Here is a 22,917-nt window from a genome sequence, read left to right as displayed (position 1 = left end):
TATACACCGGTGCGCCTTATAGTCCGGAATTTACGGTATATATATACATATACATACACACATATATATATACATATGTGTGTGTATATAATATATATATATATATAATATATATATATAATAGGGCTGTGCATGGTTCACTGATTTACACCATACTTTGTGACATATGCATCTCATTACATTGTCTGTAAAGCTGCTGGTTGTATAATGGCTTCATTATATAGTATAGTACAGTATAGTACAGTACAGTATAGTACAGTACAGTACAGTGTAGTATAGTACAGTATAGTACAGTATAGTACAGTATAGTACAGTACAGCACAGTATAGTACAGTACAGTACAGTACAGTACAGTATAATATAGTACAGTATAGTATAGTATATTATAGTATAGCCCATAGACATATATAAGGCTAGATGGCTTAAGGCGGAGTCACCAGCGTCGTTGAAGCGCCGCCATCTTGCTACGGCAGGCTTTCTGGTACGTTCTCTGGTAGCTGTTGGAGGGTGCACAGACAAAAATACTCATAACTTGCTGAAATCTTGACGGATTTACAAACGGTTTGGTTTATTACAAGCATATTCCGTTCCCGAGATATGGCAACAACAACAAAAAAAAACACTAAAAACACTATATTTTTGATGGGCTCCAAATTACACCAAAATTATACCGAAGCATCTATGCCATGAGAGGGATTCAGGCACAAAGTTTCATGCAGTTTCATCCATTTCCCTAGGAGTTATGATCATCTGATGTGATAATACTAACCCAACAACAGATGCTCATAGCTCCTAGCAAAATGGATGAAACTGCATGAAACTAGGTGCGTGAATTCATCTCATGATGATGATGCTGCAGTTTAAGTTTGGTGTAATTTGGAGCCAAAAATAATAATAAAATGTTAGCGTTTTTTTAACCCATAAATATATATAAAGCTGTGGTGCCGTAGCAAGATGGCCACCATGCGACGACGTCGCTCTCCATTGACCGGCAGCGCGGGTAAGCCATCTAGCCTTTATATATGTCTATGGTATAGCCAACACAGTCTGTAAATCATGTGCACAATCTGGAAGCAGCCTTTTTCACTTGATGGTCAACATGTTGAAACGGAATAAATGCAAATACCTCGGTACAGTTTCAGACTGTCAGGAGCTTCACTGAAAACACAGAGTATGTTTTTAAGAAACGCTCGGTGTTACAGTCAGCAGATTTTCGAATCGGTGTACAAAACTCTTATTGAGAGTGTTTTAACTCCCTGCTTTGGTCACCTCAATTGTAGATGTAAGAATACACTTTCCAGGATTGTGTCAATGGCAGCAAAGTAGTGGGTAAAAACCCAAAAAGCCCTCGATTCAACTGTTCACAGAAAAGACTGGGAAGAAGGCGAGGAGTATCCTGGCAGATAGCTCCCATCCTTTATCCAGAGTGCCTCTGGCAACTCAAAATGTATCCAGAGAAGTCCTTCATCCCAAGTGCCATCAGTATCCTTCACTCTATCTTTCTATCTTTTCCATCGATTTACTGCTTCTTTCTATTTTTCTATTATATCTTTCTCTCTCAGTCCATGTGTCTCTCTCCCTCTCCTCTCTCCATCCTTCCCGGTATTCAGGCCCGTATCTAGCCTGCCACACTAGGGTGGGCTGGTAGGGGGCAACTTTGGCGGTAGGTTGCCAGAGGTTGTGGGTTCGGGGATGGGGATTAAATTGCATTATATTCAGTGGCGCTGGAAGTACTTTTAGGTAGGAATGGACTCTCGGTGCTGCCTGCAAGGGCAGCGCCGAAGAAAATTTGACGTTTTTTGGACTTTCATCCAAGAATATTTAATTTTAAATTAACATTAGGATTATACTGTTGTGATGTCATTATTCAGTATCTTCTCCTTTTCTCACTCACTTTCATGTAACCACCTGCTCTCCCTTTAGTCGTTTTTCACTACAACAGACAGCAACACAGGCATAAACACTGAACCAAATTGTTCCAGTAGGAGTCACCATTCTGTTTTGGGTCACCAAACTGTAAGTAGGAACTTTCACTCAGGTGACAGGCCAGTGTTTACATTATTATTGTCAAAACTATTAGCAAACATGTACAAACTAACTATTTACAAAACTATTGCTATATTTCCAAGACGTTTAGTCTTATTCAAATTCAAACTGAAAAGTGACAAAGAAAACTACTTTGAAAGCAGATTGACTTACCCTAAAAATAAATAAAAATACTTCATCCAGTTTAAAATAATCAACTCCATAACATTTCTTTTCATTGGATGATCTTATTTCTCAAATCAAATTAAAGACTAGTGCAGTGAGACTTAACCATAGCTAAAAACTATTTGCCATTTAGCCTTCAAACCTATATTTACAAGACTTTTAGTCTTATTGAAATTAAAACTTTGAAAGCAGATTGACTTTGTTACCCTAACAAATAAATAACAATCCTTCATCCATAGTTTAAAATAATCAACTCCATAATATTCTTTGCATTGGATGAGCTTATTTCTCAAATCAAATCAAATTAAAGCTATAACTACAACTGTTAGGTGCCCTAAACTAACTAACCCAGTGGTCTCCAACCTTCGGGTCGCGACCCTAAGCGCGGTCGCCTGGAATTCAAAAAGGGAGATACAAAAAAAAATTTTTTTTTTTTTTTTTTTTTTTGGGGTGGGCAAGATTAATTTTTGGGTGGGCATAGCCCAGCCCTGCCCCCCCCTAGAATCGGCCCTGCCAGTATTCCCACCTTTATGTGCGTGACAAGGTTATTATAGTTAACGAAAACTAATGAAAAAAACAAATTGAAAAAACATGAAATAAACTGAAATAAAAACAAAAACTAAGCTTTACAAAAAACGATAACTAACTGAAACGATATTGTGTGTTTACAAAACTAACTAAAATCAAATCAAATTGAAGAGAAAATGTCCTTATAATGTCCTCATACATAGCCTAATAAGCCTAGCATTTTGAGTGGAGATGAAATCTATTTTCCTAGATCTATCATCTTTTATGACCCTTTTGAATCTCACCACTGACAAACACCCCATTTTACAAAAAAAAAGTAAGTAAAGGGGCAAAAAAGACTAAAACTAACACTGAAACTAATGAAAACAAAACTAAAACTAAGCATTTTCAAAAAATAAAAACGAAATTAAAAAAGATCAAACCCACCTTAAAAACGAATGAAAACTACGAAGTCAAAACTACTAAAAATTTAAACGAATGAAAGAAATCCAAAACTATTATAACCCCTAGTGCGTGGGCATCTGAGAAGCTGCAACCTTTCAACATAATGCCTTCTGCGGTCTCCGAGTGCCGCTTCAAAAACTGGGAACGTTTTCAATTATCTCATGGTTATTCCAGGCCCGGCAGGCCCGGCCCGGCAGGCTGCAGAACTCTCTCTTTGTGTGCGCAGCAGACCGGCTCCGGCCACAATGCCCCCGATGCGCTTCGGCCCCGGGCCGTATAACTTTACGAGGAAACCAACTGTCAGATATGAGGATGAAGAGAGAGAGAGCGTGCTCCGTGCCTCGCTGTGTCCTGCTGAATTAGGGTTTAATGTCGTGGAAACAATGGTGGCGCAATAGGAAAACCATATGATGAGTCCAGCGCTTTTTTGGCCGCTGCTCGTCGCGGCTTCCAGCTCGGCGACGTGGCTCGTAATTAAGTGCTTATAGGGGACCGCTCGTGGAAGAAAGAGTGCAAAGGGGGATCGTGTTGTTTTTAGAGTTGTGGTTTCTGCACATTGAGAAGGTCAAAAAATATGTTTTTCATCGGTGGCTATTCCAGCGTCAGAAGGTCCACGAGACCTCCTTATTATTTTTCCTCCTTTTTCTGATTTGTTGCACAGTAAGATGGCACGGTTAAATGAACGCTGAAGTGTGGATTCCTCTCGAGACGCTCGTCTTGAAATGTCCATTTTATTGATTGAGTTCACCTACAAGACGCCCAGGCCCACCTGGCCGTTATTTCCATGCTGGTCTGGAGCTCTGATGGTTTTTGCTTATCCATTCATCTCAGCCCCTGCGAGAATTCCCTTCCTCCTCGTACGTTTCTCTGTGTCATGTTGAAAATATTCTCCCAAAACTTCCTCTCTGACGTCCAATTTGCTGTCAGCAGTGGCTCTCTCCCTCCCACTCCTTCTCCACCTCACACTCTCCCTCCTCTAAAAAAGACCCAGCGGCACACCCCCACCTCCCCCAGCTGCGCCTCCTCCCCCCAGCTCAGTTTACAGGGAGCGCGCGCGTAGAGATCGGCTCTGTAGTGAAGAGTTTTGTTTTCTTGGCGTTCTCAGTGCTCCAGAGGCAAGACAGAAGCAGCCCAGGAGCAGGGCTGGACTCGTGCGCAGGAGGAACGCCTGAGTGACTGTCTGAGCGCTGGTCTGTCTGTCTGTCTGTCAGAACCTGCCTTGATCTGCATGTTGGGTCTGATTCGTCACGAGAGAGAGAATGCTGTCAGGACTGGTTCTTCTGCTGCTCGTCTGCCTGCACGTGCGGGTGCAGGGGAAGCCATGGTCACAACAGGTAGGAGGACCCCCATTTAACAACCAGGTTCCTGGAGGAACCTGGGAGAGAGAACCTGGGTGTTCCCTCCTGATGCTCACACTCGGCTTGTATTTTGCTCCTGTGAGAGTTGCACTGTGTGTGTGTGTGACATGTATCCTAGTAGAGAGTGATAGGTGTATAGCCTGAGTTTGTGCTGTGATGTCCCTCTGTGCTTCACGTTGTTCATAGTTTGGACGTTGTCAACATGTTTCTGCAACATTGTCACCAAGTCCCCGTGCGTTTATTGGGTGATCAAACGCTCTGATTCAGATCTAAATCTCGTGATTGTAGATTGTAGATTTTTCCAGCCCATGGCTCAGATTCTAGTGGTTCTGGTTCTGAGTAGCACTGGACAGCGTCACTCAATAATTGGACGGTGAGTGCAGCAGTTGTGATCTCCCTGGTCCTGCGGTCCAGCTACTGAGTGGAAGTATTTTACAGCAGGGCTGTTTTCACAGAGGCTCCGCTTGCTCTCCTCCACGATGTTTATTTTTCCACAGCACATTCGCAGGCTGCTTGTGGGATTAGATTTCCCAGCTCCCTCGTGGACGACTCAGTGAGTCAGGCCTGTCCTGCTGGGACTATAAAGATGTACTTGGAAGGAATACACGGGGAACTCTATTAGGGACGGACCGCGCGCCTGAATTTAGCCTGTCGCTGCGTGTGCAGCTCGGCCGCTCGGAGCTCATCTGGGCTTCCTGATGATTCATGGGGCTGCTGGTGTGAGGTGCCTGAGGTTGCTGCTGCACGCTCGTGATGTTGTGTGAGGCTCTGGATGAAGATCTCTCTACCTATTTTATATCACTCTCTCTGTACTAACGCTGTTGATTTTGTATAGATGTTTTGAATTTGGATCTGGTGTGTGTTCCTTGTTTGATTCAGGATGATCATGTATGAGTTGTATAAAAACATACTGTATGTTGGATGTTAGATGAAGTGGAGTGGTATAAGAGAGGGTATCAGACCTACACCAACAATGCTCCCCTAAACTACACCTCCACTAGCCTGTGGTTTCACCTGCACATAGGCTAACATCTAGTCCACAACATCGCACCCAATGATGTCCTGCTATAGGAATCAGTCTATTATGGTCTTGTCTATATGAAGATGCTGGGGATCAACTGTGCTCAGAGGTCTGATGGTATTTGTGTTAGAGCAGCCAACCTGTTTCGTACCCATGTCACTGTCTGGCACACATCCAAAAGTGATTTCACGAACCATAACTAGCGGGACACTCGCGTGAGAACATCTCTCACGATGTTTGTGTGGCGCTAGTTTCGTTTTGACACGTCATAATAAACAGCGAGACGTGCTTATTAGCCATTGAAAGCGTTGTGGCTAAATCACATGTTCTGTTAGAAGAAGGGCCTCCTTTCTGTCAACGTGCGTGTGTCAGTCAACCCCGGCCATTTGCTAGACCTTCTCATGATGAGTGCAAGCCTTTTTAGTAGGGGTGGGAATCACCAGATGCCCACGATACGATACTAAAACGATACTTGAGTCACGATACGATAGTATTGCGATATTGCGATATCGCCGATATTGCGATATGTTGAATATTGCGATATTTCGATATATTGCGATTTCTTACTTTTGTAACTGCAAATGATGTCCCCAAAGGAAAACTTTGTCAACATCTGGTTTATATAAGAACAATTTTCCAGTCTGTACATCTGACTTCAACCATTTTATTGCAGCAACATTGTCAAGTAGACAGACCAACAACTTTCATAAAGTCATGTCATAGTTGCATGCACCTGACAAACTGAACTGTTTGTTACAGTCTACTTACAGTCCACCTTAACTGGATGTGTGTGTGGACTACTGTACTTAGGTAGTTTTTGAACAATGCAACTTCACTTCACTTGCACAAAACATTTGTGCAGCCCATTCAGTAACTGGGGAATTTGTAAATTACTGTTATGACAAAACTGTTACTGTTAAAACAAAATGAAAATATGCTACCGTTTGTTTACTGCTGGCCTTGGAACGAAAGTTTATAGCAGCCCGGTGGCATGGCATGGCCTGCAAAAAAAAAAAAAAAAAAAAAAAATTGTAATATCGATACAATATCGTCAGGCAAAATATCGCGATACTATGGTGTATCGATTTTTTCCCCCACCCCTACTTTTTAGTGTGGGCATCCCCGGTGGGAATGAAGAAGCCCTTAATCCTAGTGGTGTTAATGCCATGCCTCTACCAACGCACGCCATTCTGTTCCCAGAACAGTGCATCCGAATCAGAATGGTGACGTCGGTGAGAAACCCTATGCGTTTTAATGGCTGTAGAATCAACACGCTCGGTGCTATTTCCGAGTTCTTTACAAGCAGCGGGCTTTTATGGAGATGCTGTCTGTGCCCTCGGCCCCCCGCGGGCTGTGAGAGCAGTCTGTGGGGCGGATGAGGCCTCTCTTTACTGTCGGGGATCAAGAGGGTCTCTCCACTCATGCCTCTGTCTCTCTGCTGCAAAAACCCACCGTCGCAACTTGTAGAATAGACCCTTTTCACGGGGGCCCATTTTGTGTCGAAAAGGCAGGGTAAACACAGGTGCAAGCAAAACACTAATGAGGGTTTTCTAACTTCCATGATTGGAATTTGGAAACCCTCGTTAGTGTTTTGCATGCACCTGTGTTTACCCCTGGTTTACCCTGCCTTTTTGACACAAAATGGCCCCCGTGAAAAGGGTCTATAGCCTAGATATCAAGGGTTTTGTCCTACTAAAAAGAATCACAACCAAAATAAATTGTACTTTTAAAAAAACGACTGTACTATTCTCTGCGTTATCGTCCCCAATAAACATTCTGATGTCTATCAGAGGTCTAATTCATGTTGGTCCTGACTGAGAGAGAGAGATATGGTGACGTGCAACTAAAACCTCCAGCCGCGTTCAAGCCACAGACCTTCTGATTACGAAGCGCGCAGCTTAACCAGGTCGAGGAAATGTTTGCTGGGTTGTTTTATGCGACCAAACACTTTGGAAGGTAACAAAACATTGTTCTAGTTTTCTTTCGGCTTGTTTCTGTGCAGTGGTGCTGCTGGTGGAAATTGTGCTCGTAAATTCGTGGAACCACCAACCCCACTGTTGGTGGAAAAGTCTCATTTCCTGCCCTGATCATCTCTTCCTAGTTAAGTCATCCCAGCTTGTTCTGTAGACCCACTTTGGTTTGACAGATACTGTTATGGATTTCAGGGAAAACGCTATGTTGGAGGAGAGTAAAGCTGGGTTCCTTCTATTCCAAAACCACCAGAAACTTGTGTTTCTGTTCTGTGGTGACAAGCTATGGTTAGCCTTCTAGCCCATGATGATGCCAGTTCCAGAAGTGAAATCAGAAAGGAAAATAACAAATTGAGTAGGTCTGCTAGACCTGAGCTAGTGGAAATCACGTCTTTCTTATATATGCATAACGCTGCCTGGGTTAGTGGTTCAATTCCCTCTGGGGCCACCCACACTAAAAATGTATTCTTATTGTTGGGTAAGGACATTTTAAATATCCACTGAACAAACATTATGTTTTATACGTGTGATGGTCCATTTGAATATGTATTTTTGTTCAAATAAACAGTTGGTCAAGTACACTTGCTTTGGAGTTTTAGAGCAAACTGTCGTATCGGATTGTTTTACAGTCAGTGAAATCTTCAGTAAGTCCATGCCAATTTTTCCTCCACGATATAAGCATTACAGACAAAAAAAAGTGGTTTAAATTCCTGATCGCATTTCAGTACTGCAAGGTATGGAAAATGGGAGTACGGTAATGTACAGTAAGTGGAACTGAAAAGTGCAAATGATATAGATATGAGTCTGAATGTAGGCTACAAATAATTAGGGACATCATCCTGATATTGAGTTGCACAATCCACATCGTGCCAGTTGTGTGGAAGCTTAGAAATCTGTCTCTAGCTTTAATCCTAATCTGCGTCTCTTTATCGATCCTCCTTTCAGATTTGGATTATATTGAAGGAAAAAGGGGAAAATCAATAAGGGATAATAATGGCTTCTACGTGGATTCACCTCGTCAATGTACGTCATGAAAAGAATCAGTGTCCCTAATCTGTTTGACATTCAGTGTATATATTTCACATAGTTTCAAAAAGCAGGCCATCGGGGAAAGCAGACAGTCCTGTGGTTCTCAGCCTTTTTCCATATCATATTAGAGCCACAGATCCCCATTTGATGACATTCTGTCTCTCCTCACCCAAATCTGCGAATATTTGCTATTGTTCGATATGATTTTGTCCAGAATGTAGGTAGAGAGAAACCATGACCAAAATATATAATATGATTTATCTCATTGTGTTCCATTCTTGTAAATGAAATACTGCTCAAGTTGAACAATTCATCCGTTTACTAGGGGACCCCCTTGAAGCCGCTCCAGGAGCCCTGGTGGTCCCCCAGACGTCACGGTTGGAGCCGCTGCACTAAGAGGTTCAGTCAGTCAGTTTATTAGTGAGAATGTCACATTTTGAACTTGACAGCAGACTTGGTGCCACAGATACAGATGTGTTTTGAGTGCTGCTGGCCTGGCTGTGGTGAAGGCAGTGTCGCTCGCTGCCGCTCATTAAAACCAGTTGGGATCAAAACCGCTTTAAGGATCCTCCACAGCATCCCAGCATGTGGGAGGCAGATGCTGGGTCGCCGTGGCAACCACAACATACCCTTCACATGGACTGGAGGGCGTGGCTCAGCAGACCATACACTATGATGTGAACACACACACACACACACACACACACACACACCCGTGCACACATGCACACACACACGTGCACACATGCACACACACTCGCGCGCACGCATATACAGACACACCGCATGCACAGAGACACATACACGCAACCTTGCAACAAAGGCATGTACAGTATACTACACACATGCATACACACACACACACACACACACACACACACACACACACACACACACACACACACACACACACACACACACATCTTGCAAACAGGTGTGCACACTCTTACACACACAAACACAGACACACAGGCAGACAGGCAGACATTTAGGCAACTTTATGTGCACTTACACACACACACATACACACACACACACACACACACACACACACACACAAATACACTGAGACAGACAGAGACACACACACACACACACGCACACACACACACACACACACACACACACACACACACACACACACACACACACACACGCTGCATTCTGATGTCTGTTGAACAGGCGTGTTGCTGTGGATTAGCTGGATCAGCTAGCTGGAATAGCTTCTCTCACTGAGTCTCTTAATTGTCTTCTTGAATCTTATTGGATCCTCCTTTTACTGGTAAACACTAAAAGGCTCATCTTCACCACTCTCATCTTCACCGCTGATAGGGTCATCTTCTCACCACTGATAGGGTCATCTTCACCACTGATAGGGTCATCTTCACCACTGGTAGGGTCATCTTCACCACTGATAGGGTCATCTTCACCACTGGTAGGGTCATCTTCACCACTGGTAGGGGTCATCTTTTCACCACTGGTAGGGTCATCTTCACCACTGGTAGGGTCATCTTCTCACCAATGGTAGGGTCATCTTCACCACTGGTAGGGTCATCTTCTCACCACTGGTAGGCTCATCTTCACCACTGGTAGGCTCATCTTCACCACTGGTAGGCTCATCTTCACCACTGGTAGGGTCATCTTCACCACTGGTAGGGTCATCTTCTCACCACTGGTAGGGTCATCTTCTCACCAATGGTAGGGTCATCTTCACCACTGGTAGGGTCATCTTCTCACCACTGGTAGGCTCATCTTCACCACTGGTAGGCTCATCTTCACCACTGGTAGGCTCATCTTCACCACTGGTAGGCTCATCTTCACCACTGGTAGGCTCATCTTCACCACTGGTAGGGTCATCTTCACCACTGGTAGGGTCATCTTCTCACCACTGGTAGGGTCATCTTCTCACCAATGGTAGGGTCATCTTCACCACTGGTAGGGTCATCTTCACCAGTTTACAGTACGCTAATCAGATTTGAAGTCACTTTCACCACCAAGTACATTCGCAGTACATGTACTAGGACCTTTCCCTGAGTTGGTGTAATTGACTTTGCGATCAGCACTCGTGCCACAGCTGCTACAGATGTGACTACTACCACTACTCTTTAACCCTCCTCTTCTTCCTAGTACTACTACTATTCCTACTACATAGTAGTAGTACTATTTATAGTGAACCTGCCGTGCCCATTATGGCAACACGTCTACCTCTCTATTCTGTATTCCAGTCGAGAGGAAGCTGAGAAAATGAGGTGAAATTAATGTATTGGAACAACTGATCGCAGCCAAGCCACAGATGGCGCCATTTCATCCAAACCTGGGAGAAACACTGTTAGTTTTGGCCTATTCCTGGTGCCATATGAGGGTGGGGAAGCCATATAATCAGTGGCAGAAGTTGAGACCGTCGCAGGAAAGTATATCTCAAAATCGTTGTAGCCGATTTTTTGTGACAACTTAAGTGGCACAATCTGTACTGATAGATAAGCCCAACCCACTATTTATTTACTCCAGATCTGCTCCCCATCTGACACCAAGTCACAGGCCGGGGGAGATACAGTGGTTGTTGGCCCACGACAAGTCAATCTGATAACAGGCAGAAGCAAACGAGCTTTGATCCGAGATAATGTTGAGAGGTTAGAGAGCGTGTACTCACAGGGAATATGGTGTTTGTACTTAGGAAGTATTTCTCCTCATCTTCTGTCTGCTCAAAGGCACACTGACTGTAGCCCTTTGGATAGGACCTCCCTTAAGGCTTAAGTTTGAATGAATTCAAAATAAGGGCAAGATTAATTTGGTTGAAAGTCATTTCAGGTTTTCTATTCCCTTTATTTGATAAGCTGAGAAGTCTGCCTTATAGTAAAATGGCTTCACTATAATGAAATTATAGTATAATAATATATAATAATGAACTACTTGAGGTACACTTCACTAAAGGTGGACTGTGCACTTTATCAGCTCAGGCTAGAGAAAACCACAAAGCACTTTTCCTGCCTATCTAAATGTTTACAGTAGGAATATGTTTCTTCTATTGAAATTACCATGTGATGTAGGCTATCAATCAACCAACCAATCAATCAATCAATCAATCAACCGATCAATCAATCAATCAATCAAACAAACAAACAAACAAACAAACAAACAAACAATCAATCAATCAATCAACCAATCAAATGTGTGCACCAGGTGATAACTGTAATATTTAGCAGACTCTAGTGCAATAGTCTGGCAGGCAGATTCTGGTTCTCCAGACTTTTAATTCCTTTTACATTTTGTTTTAATTCCTTTTACATTTTGTTTTCTATGATATTGCCTATCTTCGACAGTTGTTGCAGCATTGTTGGTATTTTAAATGATTTTGGTTTGATTTTTCTGGCATTTTGAGAACTACAGCAGGGCATGTTTAATTTGTTCCAGCTGATGAACCGTAACATCTTGTATTGCTGTCTGTCTGTGTGTCCATCCATGGTAAATGGTAAATGGCCTGCATTTATATAGCACTTTTATCCAAAGCGCTTTACAGTCAGTAGGTACATTCACCCATTCACACACCGATGGCGGCGGGTTACCACGCAGGGTGCTGGCACACCAACGGGAGCAATTTGGGGTTCAGTGTCTTGCCCAAGGACACTTCGACATGCAGACTGGAGGAGCTGGGAATCGAACCACCGACCTCTTTTATCCAAAGCGGTTAGTGGACGACCCGCTCTACCTCCTGAGCTATAGCTGCCCATTCATACATCCATTCATCCATCCATCTATCTATCTATCTATCTATCTATCTATCTATCTATCTATCTATCTATCTATCTATCTATCTATCTATCTATCTACTATCTATCTATCTGTCTGTCTCTGGCTAGTCAATCTGCCTGTGCAAGATCTCAGTAATGTCATTTCCACACTGAAACATCACCTCCACTATAAATTCTTCTAGGTTGGGATGATGTTGCCTCAGCATTCTTGACCTGGAAGTCCAGTCATGGAAATATTGTATTTCCAGATGAGCTGGTGTGTCACAGCTGGCCAGGTCTCCATAACAGCAGAGAGCTCCACCAGCTTCTCTGAAGAGCTGAAGACGTGCCTGCGCTGTCCACCGAACAACTCCTGTATACCCTACGCTCTTAAAAATGTGTTTTAAAATGCTGCGCTACTTTCATCTCAAAGTGCACTTTTATAGTTGGAGCATAGATCACTTTAATCCAGAAGATATCTCACAAGGAGCTGTGCTAATGTCCTGCAAACGTTCTCTATCTAGACCAGGTTGTTTCCAGAGTTTGTCTTTATTCAGTCGGGCGAGCTGAACAGGAAACGGCACAGACACACAGGAGAGGACTTTCTGCTGAGATTTGAGTCTGGGCCAGTATGGATACATGTAGATCCACACATGGAGGACTTAACTTCTTCCATTACTTTTGGTTGTTCAAGCTGACTTCTTCTTACATTTCGCTGATGTTGAAATTCCCTTTGTGCCTGCCAGCCTGGCGTGGCCTTGGCACCTATCAGCCTGCAGTCGAACCTATCCCGTCATGGGACGTCCCGGTCTGGACAGATCCGGCTCCTGGACACGCTGCTGCTGTGGACATGGTGTCAGCCAAAGCCACAATATAATTGCAGTATGGCAACGTTGAACCACTCTCGCCCCACCACCACTACTGGCTTCATTTACATAGTAATTTACTGGCTATAAGAAATTGCTTTTCGCTGTCAATGAACGTCAGAGCTGGGAACTGACGTGAGTTTTACATATATTATGAGGATGTAAGATGTTAATTTCGGCAGTGTGTGTGTGTTAAATTTGTAATAAGCAGGCCCATTGTCACATCTTCTTAGTTCAAATTGGCTAAGTGGTGGGCGGGCGGCGGTGTCTGTCACGATTGTGATGTCATCAGTGATGTCATCCGTGATTCCTACTTGTGCAAATCCGGAGAGTCTCTACCCTAGAAATTTGCAGAGAGAAAGAGAGCGAGTTCGGACTTGAGCCATGTGCATGTTCTGTGCATGGTTTTATTTTCTGGTGGGTAGTCTGTGTATATGGCTGCCCCAAACAGCTGCCTACAAGATGCTGCTGATGATGCACTGTGCTGTAGCTCTGGTCCAGCCATCGTCCAGCATCTGCTGCTGTCAGTCAGCCATAAGCCTTGGTCTTGATCTCTCTGTCAGTAGTGGCTCATTATAGTGTGTGAGGGGCGTCCGGGTAGTGCAGCGGTCGATTCCTTGCCTATCAACACGAGGGGGTCACAGGTTCGAGTCCCCCGTGTTACCTCCAGCTTGGACGGGCGTCCACGCAGGCACGAGAATTAGCCGTGTGTCTGCTGGCGGGAAGCCGGATTAAGGGTATGAGTCCTGGTCGCTGCACTAGTGCCTCCTCTGTTCGGAGCGAGGGGAACTGGGGGGGATAGCATGATCCTCTCACGCGCTACGTAACTTACGAAACTCCTCGCTGTCAGGTGAAAAGAAGCAGCTGGCGACTGCACATGTATCGGAGCAAGCATAGTCCACAATTCTCCCCAGATCGGCAGGGGGAGTGGAGCAACGACCACACGGGGGTATGCCAACTGCCATAAAATTGGGGCGAAAAAGGGGGGGATTTCAGAAAAAACGTAATCTTGTGTGATGAGTAAATATTTAGTTATATTAATTTAGGGGTGGCAGGGGGGGCCTAGTGGTTTTAGTGACCATCCCGTAACCAAGTCACAAGTTCGCATAGCATATAAATTAGACTATGTCTTGACCCTGCTATAAATATAGCTAAACAAAACACCTCAATCACGAGTTAAGTTAGCTAATAAATTCACTACTGAGCCAAGGAAAATTGGAATACCTGCCGCACACCGAATCCAACTCCCAGGAGGATCGTCAAGTCACGTCAAGTTCATTTATATAGCACATTTACACAACCGAGGTCGACCAAAGTGCTGAACAGGCAAATATCAAATAGACACATACAGTTGGTCAAATAGAAACAAAAAGAAGAAAACACATATAACAATATACATAATAGGCACACATGCTAGGAACACACACACACACACACACACACACACACACACACACACACCAACACACTCTACACCTGACCACACACACGCTTCTCTGCCTTGAGAAGTTCCAGCGGCGAACAGACCCTGTTTTTCCATCGCATTTTGACGTTAATTGACTCTAGCCGGGCGATGGAGGTACTGTAACGCTGTATCCAACATTCCTATTAGTTTAAGCATGAAGTCATTCCCACCACTCAACTTTTATTCATATTTGCATTCCTTGTGTGGAACCGCAAACCAGGCCCCCCCACGCAGTTAAAAGCTTGTGCCCATGCTGTCGGGACTTGGTGACAGACATTGTGCATAGTGTTAAGCGCTGATACAAACGTCTTCTATATCCCGTCCTCTGCCACCCACTCACCCACCGCTTGGCTATTGTCTATACAAGAATCGGGTTTCTCCGAGGGATGCAGTGGCACATAATGACCTGAGGTGGTGCCTTCTTACTGTTGTCACAGCAGTTTTAATGCATGGATTTTGTTGCACCTTTTCCGCAAATATCACCAAGGCAAATTCCTGTGCATTTATCGCAATTAAAGTGATTCATAAAGGCATATTATAAAGGTTTATTTTCTTTCTTCAGACGGTTGGAAAGCTGAGATGGAGAGAGAAGAGAGACAAAGTGCTGGCAGTGTTCCATCTCCTGAAGGACTTTTAACATCTCTGGGGACTTTGGTGTCTGATTGTGCCCGTCTGGTGGGGTTTTTTCGGGAGTAAGAAATCCACAGCGACAACTGCCTTTGGCAAATATGTATGTGTGCGAGTTCAGCTTTGCTACTAAGATCTCAGCAATTTGACAAGTTAAGCTAGATGCGTTGTGTGGGGAAATACCATCAGGATTTACTTTAAGATGAATGTTGTTTTCAGTGTTCCCCAGTTGACTGGGAGTGGACTCTCCACCATCCTGACACATCTAACCGTTTCCACATGAAAGTGTTGCTTCAGTGACATTTTAGAAGTGCCATCATGGTCCCCCAGTGAAGACGTGGTGGTGTTTTCCCTCAGCAGATGGCACAAACCACCCACAGAGAGAAGAAGATGGAGAAAGCATTGCCATGGCCGCCGCCGACTAAATTAACCAAATAATCCAACGCCAGACTAAAACACGGCCGATGCGTTGAAAGGAAGAGAAGCTCGAGCTCAACTCCCAAACCCAACTCCTTCTCATGAAGTCATCCACAGAGTTCTGTTGGAGTTCCTCAGGGAGGAGTTGCTAAGGCTCTCACCAACAGTGTTGGGGGTAACTCATTACAAAAGTATCATATTACATGTAATATATTACTTTTAGCAGTAACTCAGTAATATAATTTATTACCAATGGGATTTCAGTAATATTATACCAGTTACTTTGTCAAGTAACACAAGTTACAAATTGAGTTACTTTTTTTTTTTTTTTTTTTTTATCAAAGCACATAAGCTACAATCATTTCCTAATCAAATTGTGTATTTCTATGCAACTAACCAATAGATGACAATAACAAAGGAAAAGGATAACATTTAGAATTTTTGGCAGTTTACACTGACATCAAGATGGTTGAAATTATTTTTCGGGATGATTCAGTGGCGGCGATGTCATTCTGCTACTGCAGTTATTTTGGTGAAAGTAATCCAAAAGTAGTGTAATAAGTAACGAGTTACTCTACACAGACAGTAATATTGTAAAGTAACTTATTACTTTCAAATGAAAGTAACTAGTAATCTGTAGTATATTACATTTTGACAGTAACTTGCCCAACACTGCTCACCACGTCGTGGCTGTGTTCATGTGTCCTGACACCGGCGACACCTCCTTTTGATGGCTTCACAATAAAGGTCACATTTTGTCAGGGACAGCCTGGAGGGCAGGTGTGTCAGGGACAGCCTGGAGGTCATGTGACTGTTTTGGGGATTATGATGTTGGCTGTTTTGTCAGCACACGGCTGCAAAGCTGCAAAGTTTGTCTTGACAGTTTGGGGGATTTAAATGGTGCAACTGTCCAAATCACTCGATATCAAGTAGTCCCTTAAGGCCTCTAATGCTTCCTGCACTGTCGGAGCTGGAACCTCTTCCCATATCAGAGGAAGGAAAATCCTGTGTGTTTTTCCCCTGTAGGCTCTAGTCCACAGTCATAGGATACTATACTGAACAAAAATATAAATGCAACACAGTTTTGTTTTTTTGCTGCCATTTTTTAAGTTGATATAAAAGATCTACTGTAAGACTTTTTCTATGCACACAAAAGGCTGATTTCTCAAATTATTTAACAAATTTAAATGTGCAGCACTTCCCCATTGCCAAGATGTTGACTCTTCTGGTGAACAGGACCCCATTTGAAGGCAGCATTATTGTAACCAGCCCGTGTCACCTGTGTAACCAGCCCGTGGCACCTGTTTAACCAGCCCATGGCACCTGTGTAACCAGCCCATGGCACCTGTGTAACCAGCCCGTGGCCCCTGTGTAACCAGCCCGTGGTACCTGTGTAACCAGCCCGTGGCACCTGTTTAACCAGCCCATGGCACCTGTGTAACCAGCCCATGGCACCTGTGTAACCAGCCCGTGGCCCCTGTGTAACCAGCCCGTGGTACCTGTGTAACCAGCCCGTGGCACCTGTTTAACCAGCCCATGGCACCTGTGTAACCAGCCCATGGCACCTGTGTAACCAGCCCGTGGCACCTGTGTAACCAGCCCGTGGCACCTGTGTAACCAGCCCGTGGCACCTGTGTAAGCAGCCCGTGGCACCTGTGTAACCAGCCCGTGGCACCTGTGTAACCAGCCCGTGGCGCCCGTGTAACCAGCCCATGTCACCTGTGTAACCTGTCAGGTAATCTCGGCATATGAGAAGTGGCCACTAACACTTTTTGTTCAGTATACATCGACAAATCGGATTGATGTCAATAAATTAAACGACTATTCCCGACTCCTACACTCATATTGTTTTGATCCAGATATTTTCCCAGCCCGGTGGCCATAGATAACCTCTCGGCATGTCAAGCTCTGTTTTATGACGGGAACATTTTCTTATTTTCTCAGGCAAACGCTGACTAGCTGCGATAATGGTGTTGTTTTAGGTCAAAGGGATTTATGGTGAAAATGGAGACGCGAGAAACAGATTCACTGTGTATTTACAGAGCTGACAGCTTTTCCTCCACCGCCACGAGCAGCAGCACGTCTTTCTGCCTATTTTCTGTGTTTACTGTCACCAGCTCAGTACTGTTACAGATACTACTTATTAGGGATGTTCATTTTGAAAAATTTCCATAATCGATAATCGGTGAAAATTAACGATCAATTATCGATTATCGATCATATTAATACTTATATATATATATATATATATATATATATATATATATATATATATATATATATATATATATATATATATTTTTTACAAAATGAATGTCTATGGCAGAAAATACGAAAGACAACGTGTTCTCCTCAATGAACTCTTTATTTCAATGTGTCTCCTCTCCAACACTCTGCTGTCCCCGGCGCATGCCGGTGTGAATTCCCCATGTTTAAAACAGTTTTGTTGGCACAAAGGCCCGTGCCCAGCCAGAAAAACTAGAGACTATATGAAGCTCCACCTCACGTTAGTCGGCTGTGCAATGGAGTGGGGCGAGGAGGAACGAATTCCACCCAAACCTAGTCCAAAAAAAAATAATAATAATAATAATAATTAAATAATAACAAAATCGATCCAAATTCCACAGGGATCGATTCCAATCCTTAACGATCAATTATCGATTTTCGACAATTGATGAACATCCCTACTTCTTATCGATCGTGACGCCACAGAAGAACATCTCGCTCCGTCTCAAAGAGAGACCCACGCCTCCCTGAATGTGCCTGTCCTGTAGGGATGTCCTGTATGATGTCCTGTATGATGTCCTGTGGATTTGATCCACGCTTCTATCCTGCCTCACGCTTCACTGTAGCCACAGAAGCATTTTCTCCGTTTATTTATTTCTTGATTTTTTTTCTCTCTCGCAGCAGCACTTAGTTTGCTGTTCCTCGCTCTGATCGCTTATTTCCTGTGTAGAAGGAGGCGCTGGGTGTTTGCTTTGGCCCAGGCCGTGTTCTGGCCCCAGTGCAGAGTGAGCTGCTGTGGGGGTGACTGAGGGCTCCAACCCTCAGTCCAACACTCTCCCTCTTTCCTCTTTTACTCTCTCCCTCTCTCCCTCTATGACTCTATCTCTTCCTTTATTGCCGTGCTGCTTCCTCTGCAGCGCCCCTGCTATCCCCCTCTCTCTCTTCCTCCTTCCCATCTCTCCATCTTTCCAGCTCTTCAACTCCCCATGTCTTTATCCCTCTCTCTTCCTCTCTTAATGTCTCCATCTCTCCCTTTACCCCCCCCCCCCCCTCTCTCTCTCTCCCCCCGCCTCCCCGTTCCTCGTTCCCCCGGGCCCGCAGCTGACTTACTGCTGCCCCCAGTACAACTAAGTCCATGGAAATAACCGCAATCTCGCAGCAAAACCCGTTTTTATGACTGTCTACACTTCTTTACACGTTTGTTGATGTAATTTATCTTGAGAGTTATGTTTGGCACCTCTGAACCGCACGTAAAGCTCGGTAGCCGCACGTCAGGCGACTCTGTAAAAGGAGCTGCTGTGTGTTGAATTAACACGTTTTTATGGACCTTTGGGAAAACTCCGTGCGCACATTAACTCAGAGGAAAAGATGTTTGCGTTATAAGACAGCAGCGCGGGGTATATAATGCCTCAGCTGGGATCGGGAGAGAGATTCACATCGTGCGCTGCCTTCAGGTGCTCGCGTCTCCACGGGAGAGAGAGCGCCGCAAACGGACCGGAAAGCACCGGAGATTGGCCGCCGTCCAATCACAGATGTGCTTTGTGTCACTCTGAATCATTTCCCCCATGATGCCCCACTCTGTACGGTTGCCTCATTGGCTAGGTGGGTCCATTGGGGGATGTAGCTCTGTCATTGCAATAGCCTTGGCCAGGTGGGGCTGAATTGTACAGTAGCCCGGCGGGACCGGTTCTGCCTCGACACCGCCTATTTGCACAGCACGATGTTTTTACGGCTGGTTTGACTTAATTTATGGACTGCTGATTGGACTGTTCCATAATGACCGTGTCCAGGTTTCCTGTAATTTATGACTACTGCCAGTGTGACAAAGAAAACTCACACCTTGGAGAATTATCTGGGGGAAATCTGGGATCTGTTCATGCCAAGAGTGTACGCCTTCCCGCCAAGTCACACGCTCCCTGCTAATTGGTTATTGTATTATTGTAAGTTAATGATCTGCAGGCCATGGAGTTCAATTAGCGAGTGAGACACGGCTTCGCTTGACAAATATACACTCACCGAGCCCTTTAGGAGGAACACCTGTACACCTGCTTATTCGTGCAAATTGTCCAATCAGCCAATCACGTGGCGGCAGTGCAATGCATAAGATCATGCAGATACGGGTCAGCAGCTTCAGTTCACATCAAGATTCAGAATGTGTGTGTGTGTGTGTGGGGGGGGGGGGTGATGTCAGTGACTTTGACCATGGCATGGTGCCAGATGGGCTGGTTTGACCGTGGCATGGTTGCCAGATGGGCTGGTTTGAGTACATGTAATTCTGAAACTGCCGATCTCCTGGGATTTTCACGCACAACAGTCTCTAGAGTTGATACCAAAAAAACAAACAGCCAGTGAGCAGCAGTTGCGGAAGGAAACGCCTTCTTGATTAGAGAGGTCAGAGGAGTCCACCGGACCGTAACTCAGATAAGCCACTCTTTACTAACTGTGGTGAGCAGAAAAGCATCCGAGAATGCGACACGTCCAACCTGGTCACTTTTGGTAGCTGGATGACACTGAGCTGAAAGCTGATATGGTCCCTAATATATTCCATCCACTTGCACAGATCTAATAAGTCTCACACTTTTATGGCTAAAGGCCATAGAGAGGCAAAGTGACCGCCTACTTCCTGCTTCAGCACTGTACCAGAGATTTTTATCCGCCATTTATTTTCCCATAGACATTTCGTAAAATGCTTATAAAAATTGTTTTACTTCATCAAACCAAACGGTTCAGCTATATTTAGAATCTGGAGAGACCATAGAACATTTCACTCAAATTAATAACTCATTAGCTCAAATCAACTCTCAATAACTGTCAAACTATTCATCATTCATCTAGTTTGACAGTTATTGAGAGTTGATTTAAGTTAATGAGTTATTAATTTGAGTTAGTGTGGACCAGTGATGTCACTGGTCCACACTTTAACACTCAATAACTGTCAAATTAAATGACAGACTTCAAAACCGTTTACAGTTTTCTGATATACTACTGATGTTCTAATGATACAAAGCTGGTTGAAAATGGGCGGAGTGTTCCTTTAATAATCATCTAAGGGAGCAATCTCTGATCCACACGGCTTTGGTCTCAGCTACTATTATAGGTAAGATGTGATGCATCAATATTGTAATTATACTTTGTTTAATAACAATCGAAAAAGTTGCTTGTAGCTGCTTTAAAAAACATTGAAAAAATATTTTCTTTAAATCCGCATCTTTTTTTAAATGTTTTGGTCTGAGTGAAATGTTATGTGGTCTCTCCTGTTTCTAAATATATCTGAACCGTTTGGTTTGACGAAGTAAAACTATTTTTATAAGCATTTTACGAAACGTCTGCATGAAAATAAATGGCGGATGAAAATCTCTGGTACAGTGCTGAAGCAGGAAGTAGGCGGTCACTTTGCCTCTCTATAACACCTCAAGCACACACTTCCACACTCCGCCTCCAGCTGTGCTGTGTCCTGCTGCTTGTCACAAAGCTCCATCCTCTGCTCTCCTCCTCTGACAGACTCTCGGCTGCGATGAGTACCTCGGATCAGGCAAGGTCGTGGACAAGTGCGGCGTGTGTGGCGGCGACAACAGCGCCTGCCAGCTGTTCTCTGGACTGTTTCAGCACAGCCTGTCCAAGGTCGGCTACCACAAGATAGTGGAGATCCCCGAGGGAGCCACCAAGATCAACGTCACGGAGATGGTGAAGAGCAGGAACTACCTGGGTGAGAGCAACTAGTAGGGGTGTCAAAATTTATCATTTAATCGATGCATCGCGATGCGGACATGTGAATCGAATCGAATCGAATCGTTGACAGATGAATCGTTGAATCGTTTATGTTTAGATTTCTGTTGACATTCAGATTTTAAAGCACTTTCTAAGTCAAAAATGGACTTGATATTTATCTGACTGCTTGTATTAATTGATGAAAAAGTAGCCATGTGCAGTAATAATATAGAAAATTGAGGATTTGATACTTGTATAACGTATTGGCCCTTTGAAGATATTTTAATATGAAATCAAATGGGTCTGAAACCATTCAGTGTTTTGTGTTTGGAATACTTTCATCTTGTCACTATCAATTTTCCAGCTGCCTCCCAGTTACTATTAGAGGGTTTTCAATTTCCTTCCAGGCTTACAGTTATCACTTTCTGCCTGCCAGATTCCCCACAGCTCTTCCTACATCTCCGTCCCAGAAACACATGCGGGACGTTCGAGTTCGGGGTCTCCTTGCACCACATGCTGTACTGTATTATGTTTCAGATTACCGTACGTTTACCACATCAAGAAAGAAAAGTTCAAATTTAAAATCCGGGAAGAGATGATTAGATGAGAAATTTATCAAATGTCTGATGGGGGGGGGGGGGCAGCCTTTTTGTGTGTGTTTTCTTCTGCATGTGATGCGTTTATTCCCCGAGTTCCAGCTGTAAGCCCGGCCGCAGCAGCAGGACGCAGCTGCTTGTAAAATTGATTGAATTTGTCTAATTAAAAGGCAGATGAACGAGTGGGGCGGCCGCTTTTCCGGATTTCTCCAAAGTGTATATTATTATAATTATTTTATTGGAGCCCCTCAGTAAAACGCACTACACAGATAATTGGTGTCTTTTCAGAGTACAACACAGTAGTGGGTTAAAGGTAACCTGACGCTGCCAGGTGGATGGGTTTGCTTCACATTTGTTTCACAATCTACTATTGTGAACTTGTGAACTCAATACCGCCCCATCTGGCGGAGTCAGGTTAGGTTAAAGGGACAGCTCACCCTAAAATCCAAAATACATATTTTTCCTCCCACCTGTATTGCGATTTATCCATCTATATTGTTTTGTGTTAGTTGCCTGAGTTTTAGAGATATCGGCCGCAGAGATGTCTGCCTTCTCTTGAATACAATGGGACTGGATGGCACTCGGCTTGTAGCGCTCGAAGGACCAACAAAATGAATTTGAAAAACTCAACAGCATTGTCTCTTTCCAGAAATCATGACCCAGTTACTTAATATAATACACAGACTTTGTTGTGAGCAGTTTCATGTAGGAACTATTTTCTTT

The 22,917-nt window shown here is 44.0% G+C and overlaps 1 protein-coding gene across 1 annotated transcript in view; it reads left to right on the top strand.

The window, feature by feature from the left end:
- The window catches only part of thsd4 (thrombospondin type 1 domain containing 4), a gene marked incomplete at both ends in the record, with an annotated part of 69,450 nt that overhangs the window by 31,398 nt on the left and 15,135 nt on the right, over nucleotides 1-22,917 (top strand). The window contains one exon of the mRNA XM_083662468.1: nucleotides 21,392-21,596. Within this exon, the coding sequence (XP_083518594.1) occupies nucleotides 21,392-21,596 (205 nt within the window). The remainder of the gene's footprint in view (nucleotides 1-21,391; nucleotides 21,597-22,917) is intronic.

This window comes from Poromitra crassiceps, assembly GCF_964638095.1.
Source record: "Poromitra crassiceps genome assembly, chromosome: 28".
NCBI lineage: Eukaryota > Metazoa > Chordata > Actinopteri > Beryciformes > Melamphaidae > Poromitra > Poromitra crassiceps.
Note: the sequence above shows the minus strand (reverse complement) of the source record. Positions and strands in the feature narration are given on the sequence as shown.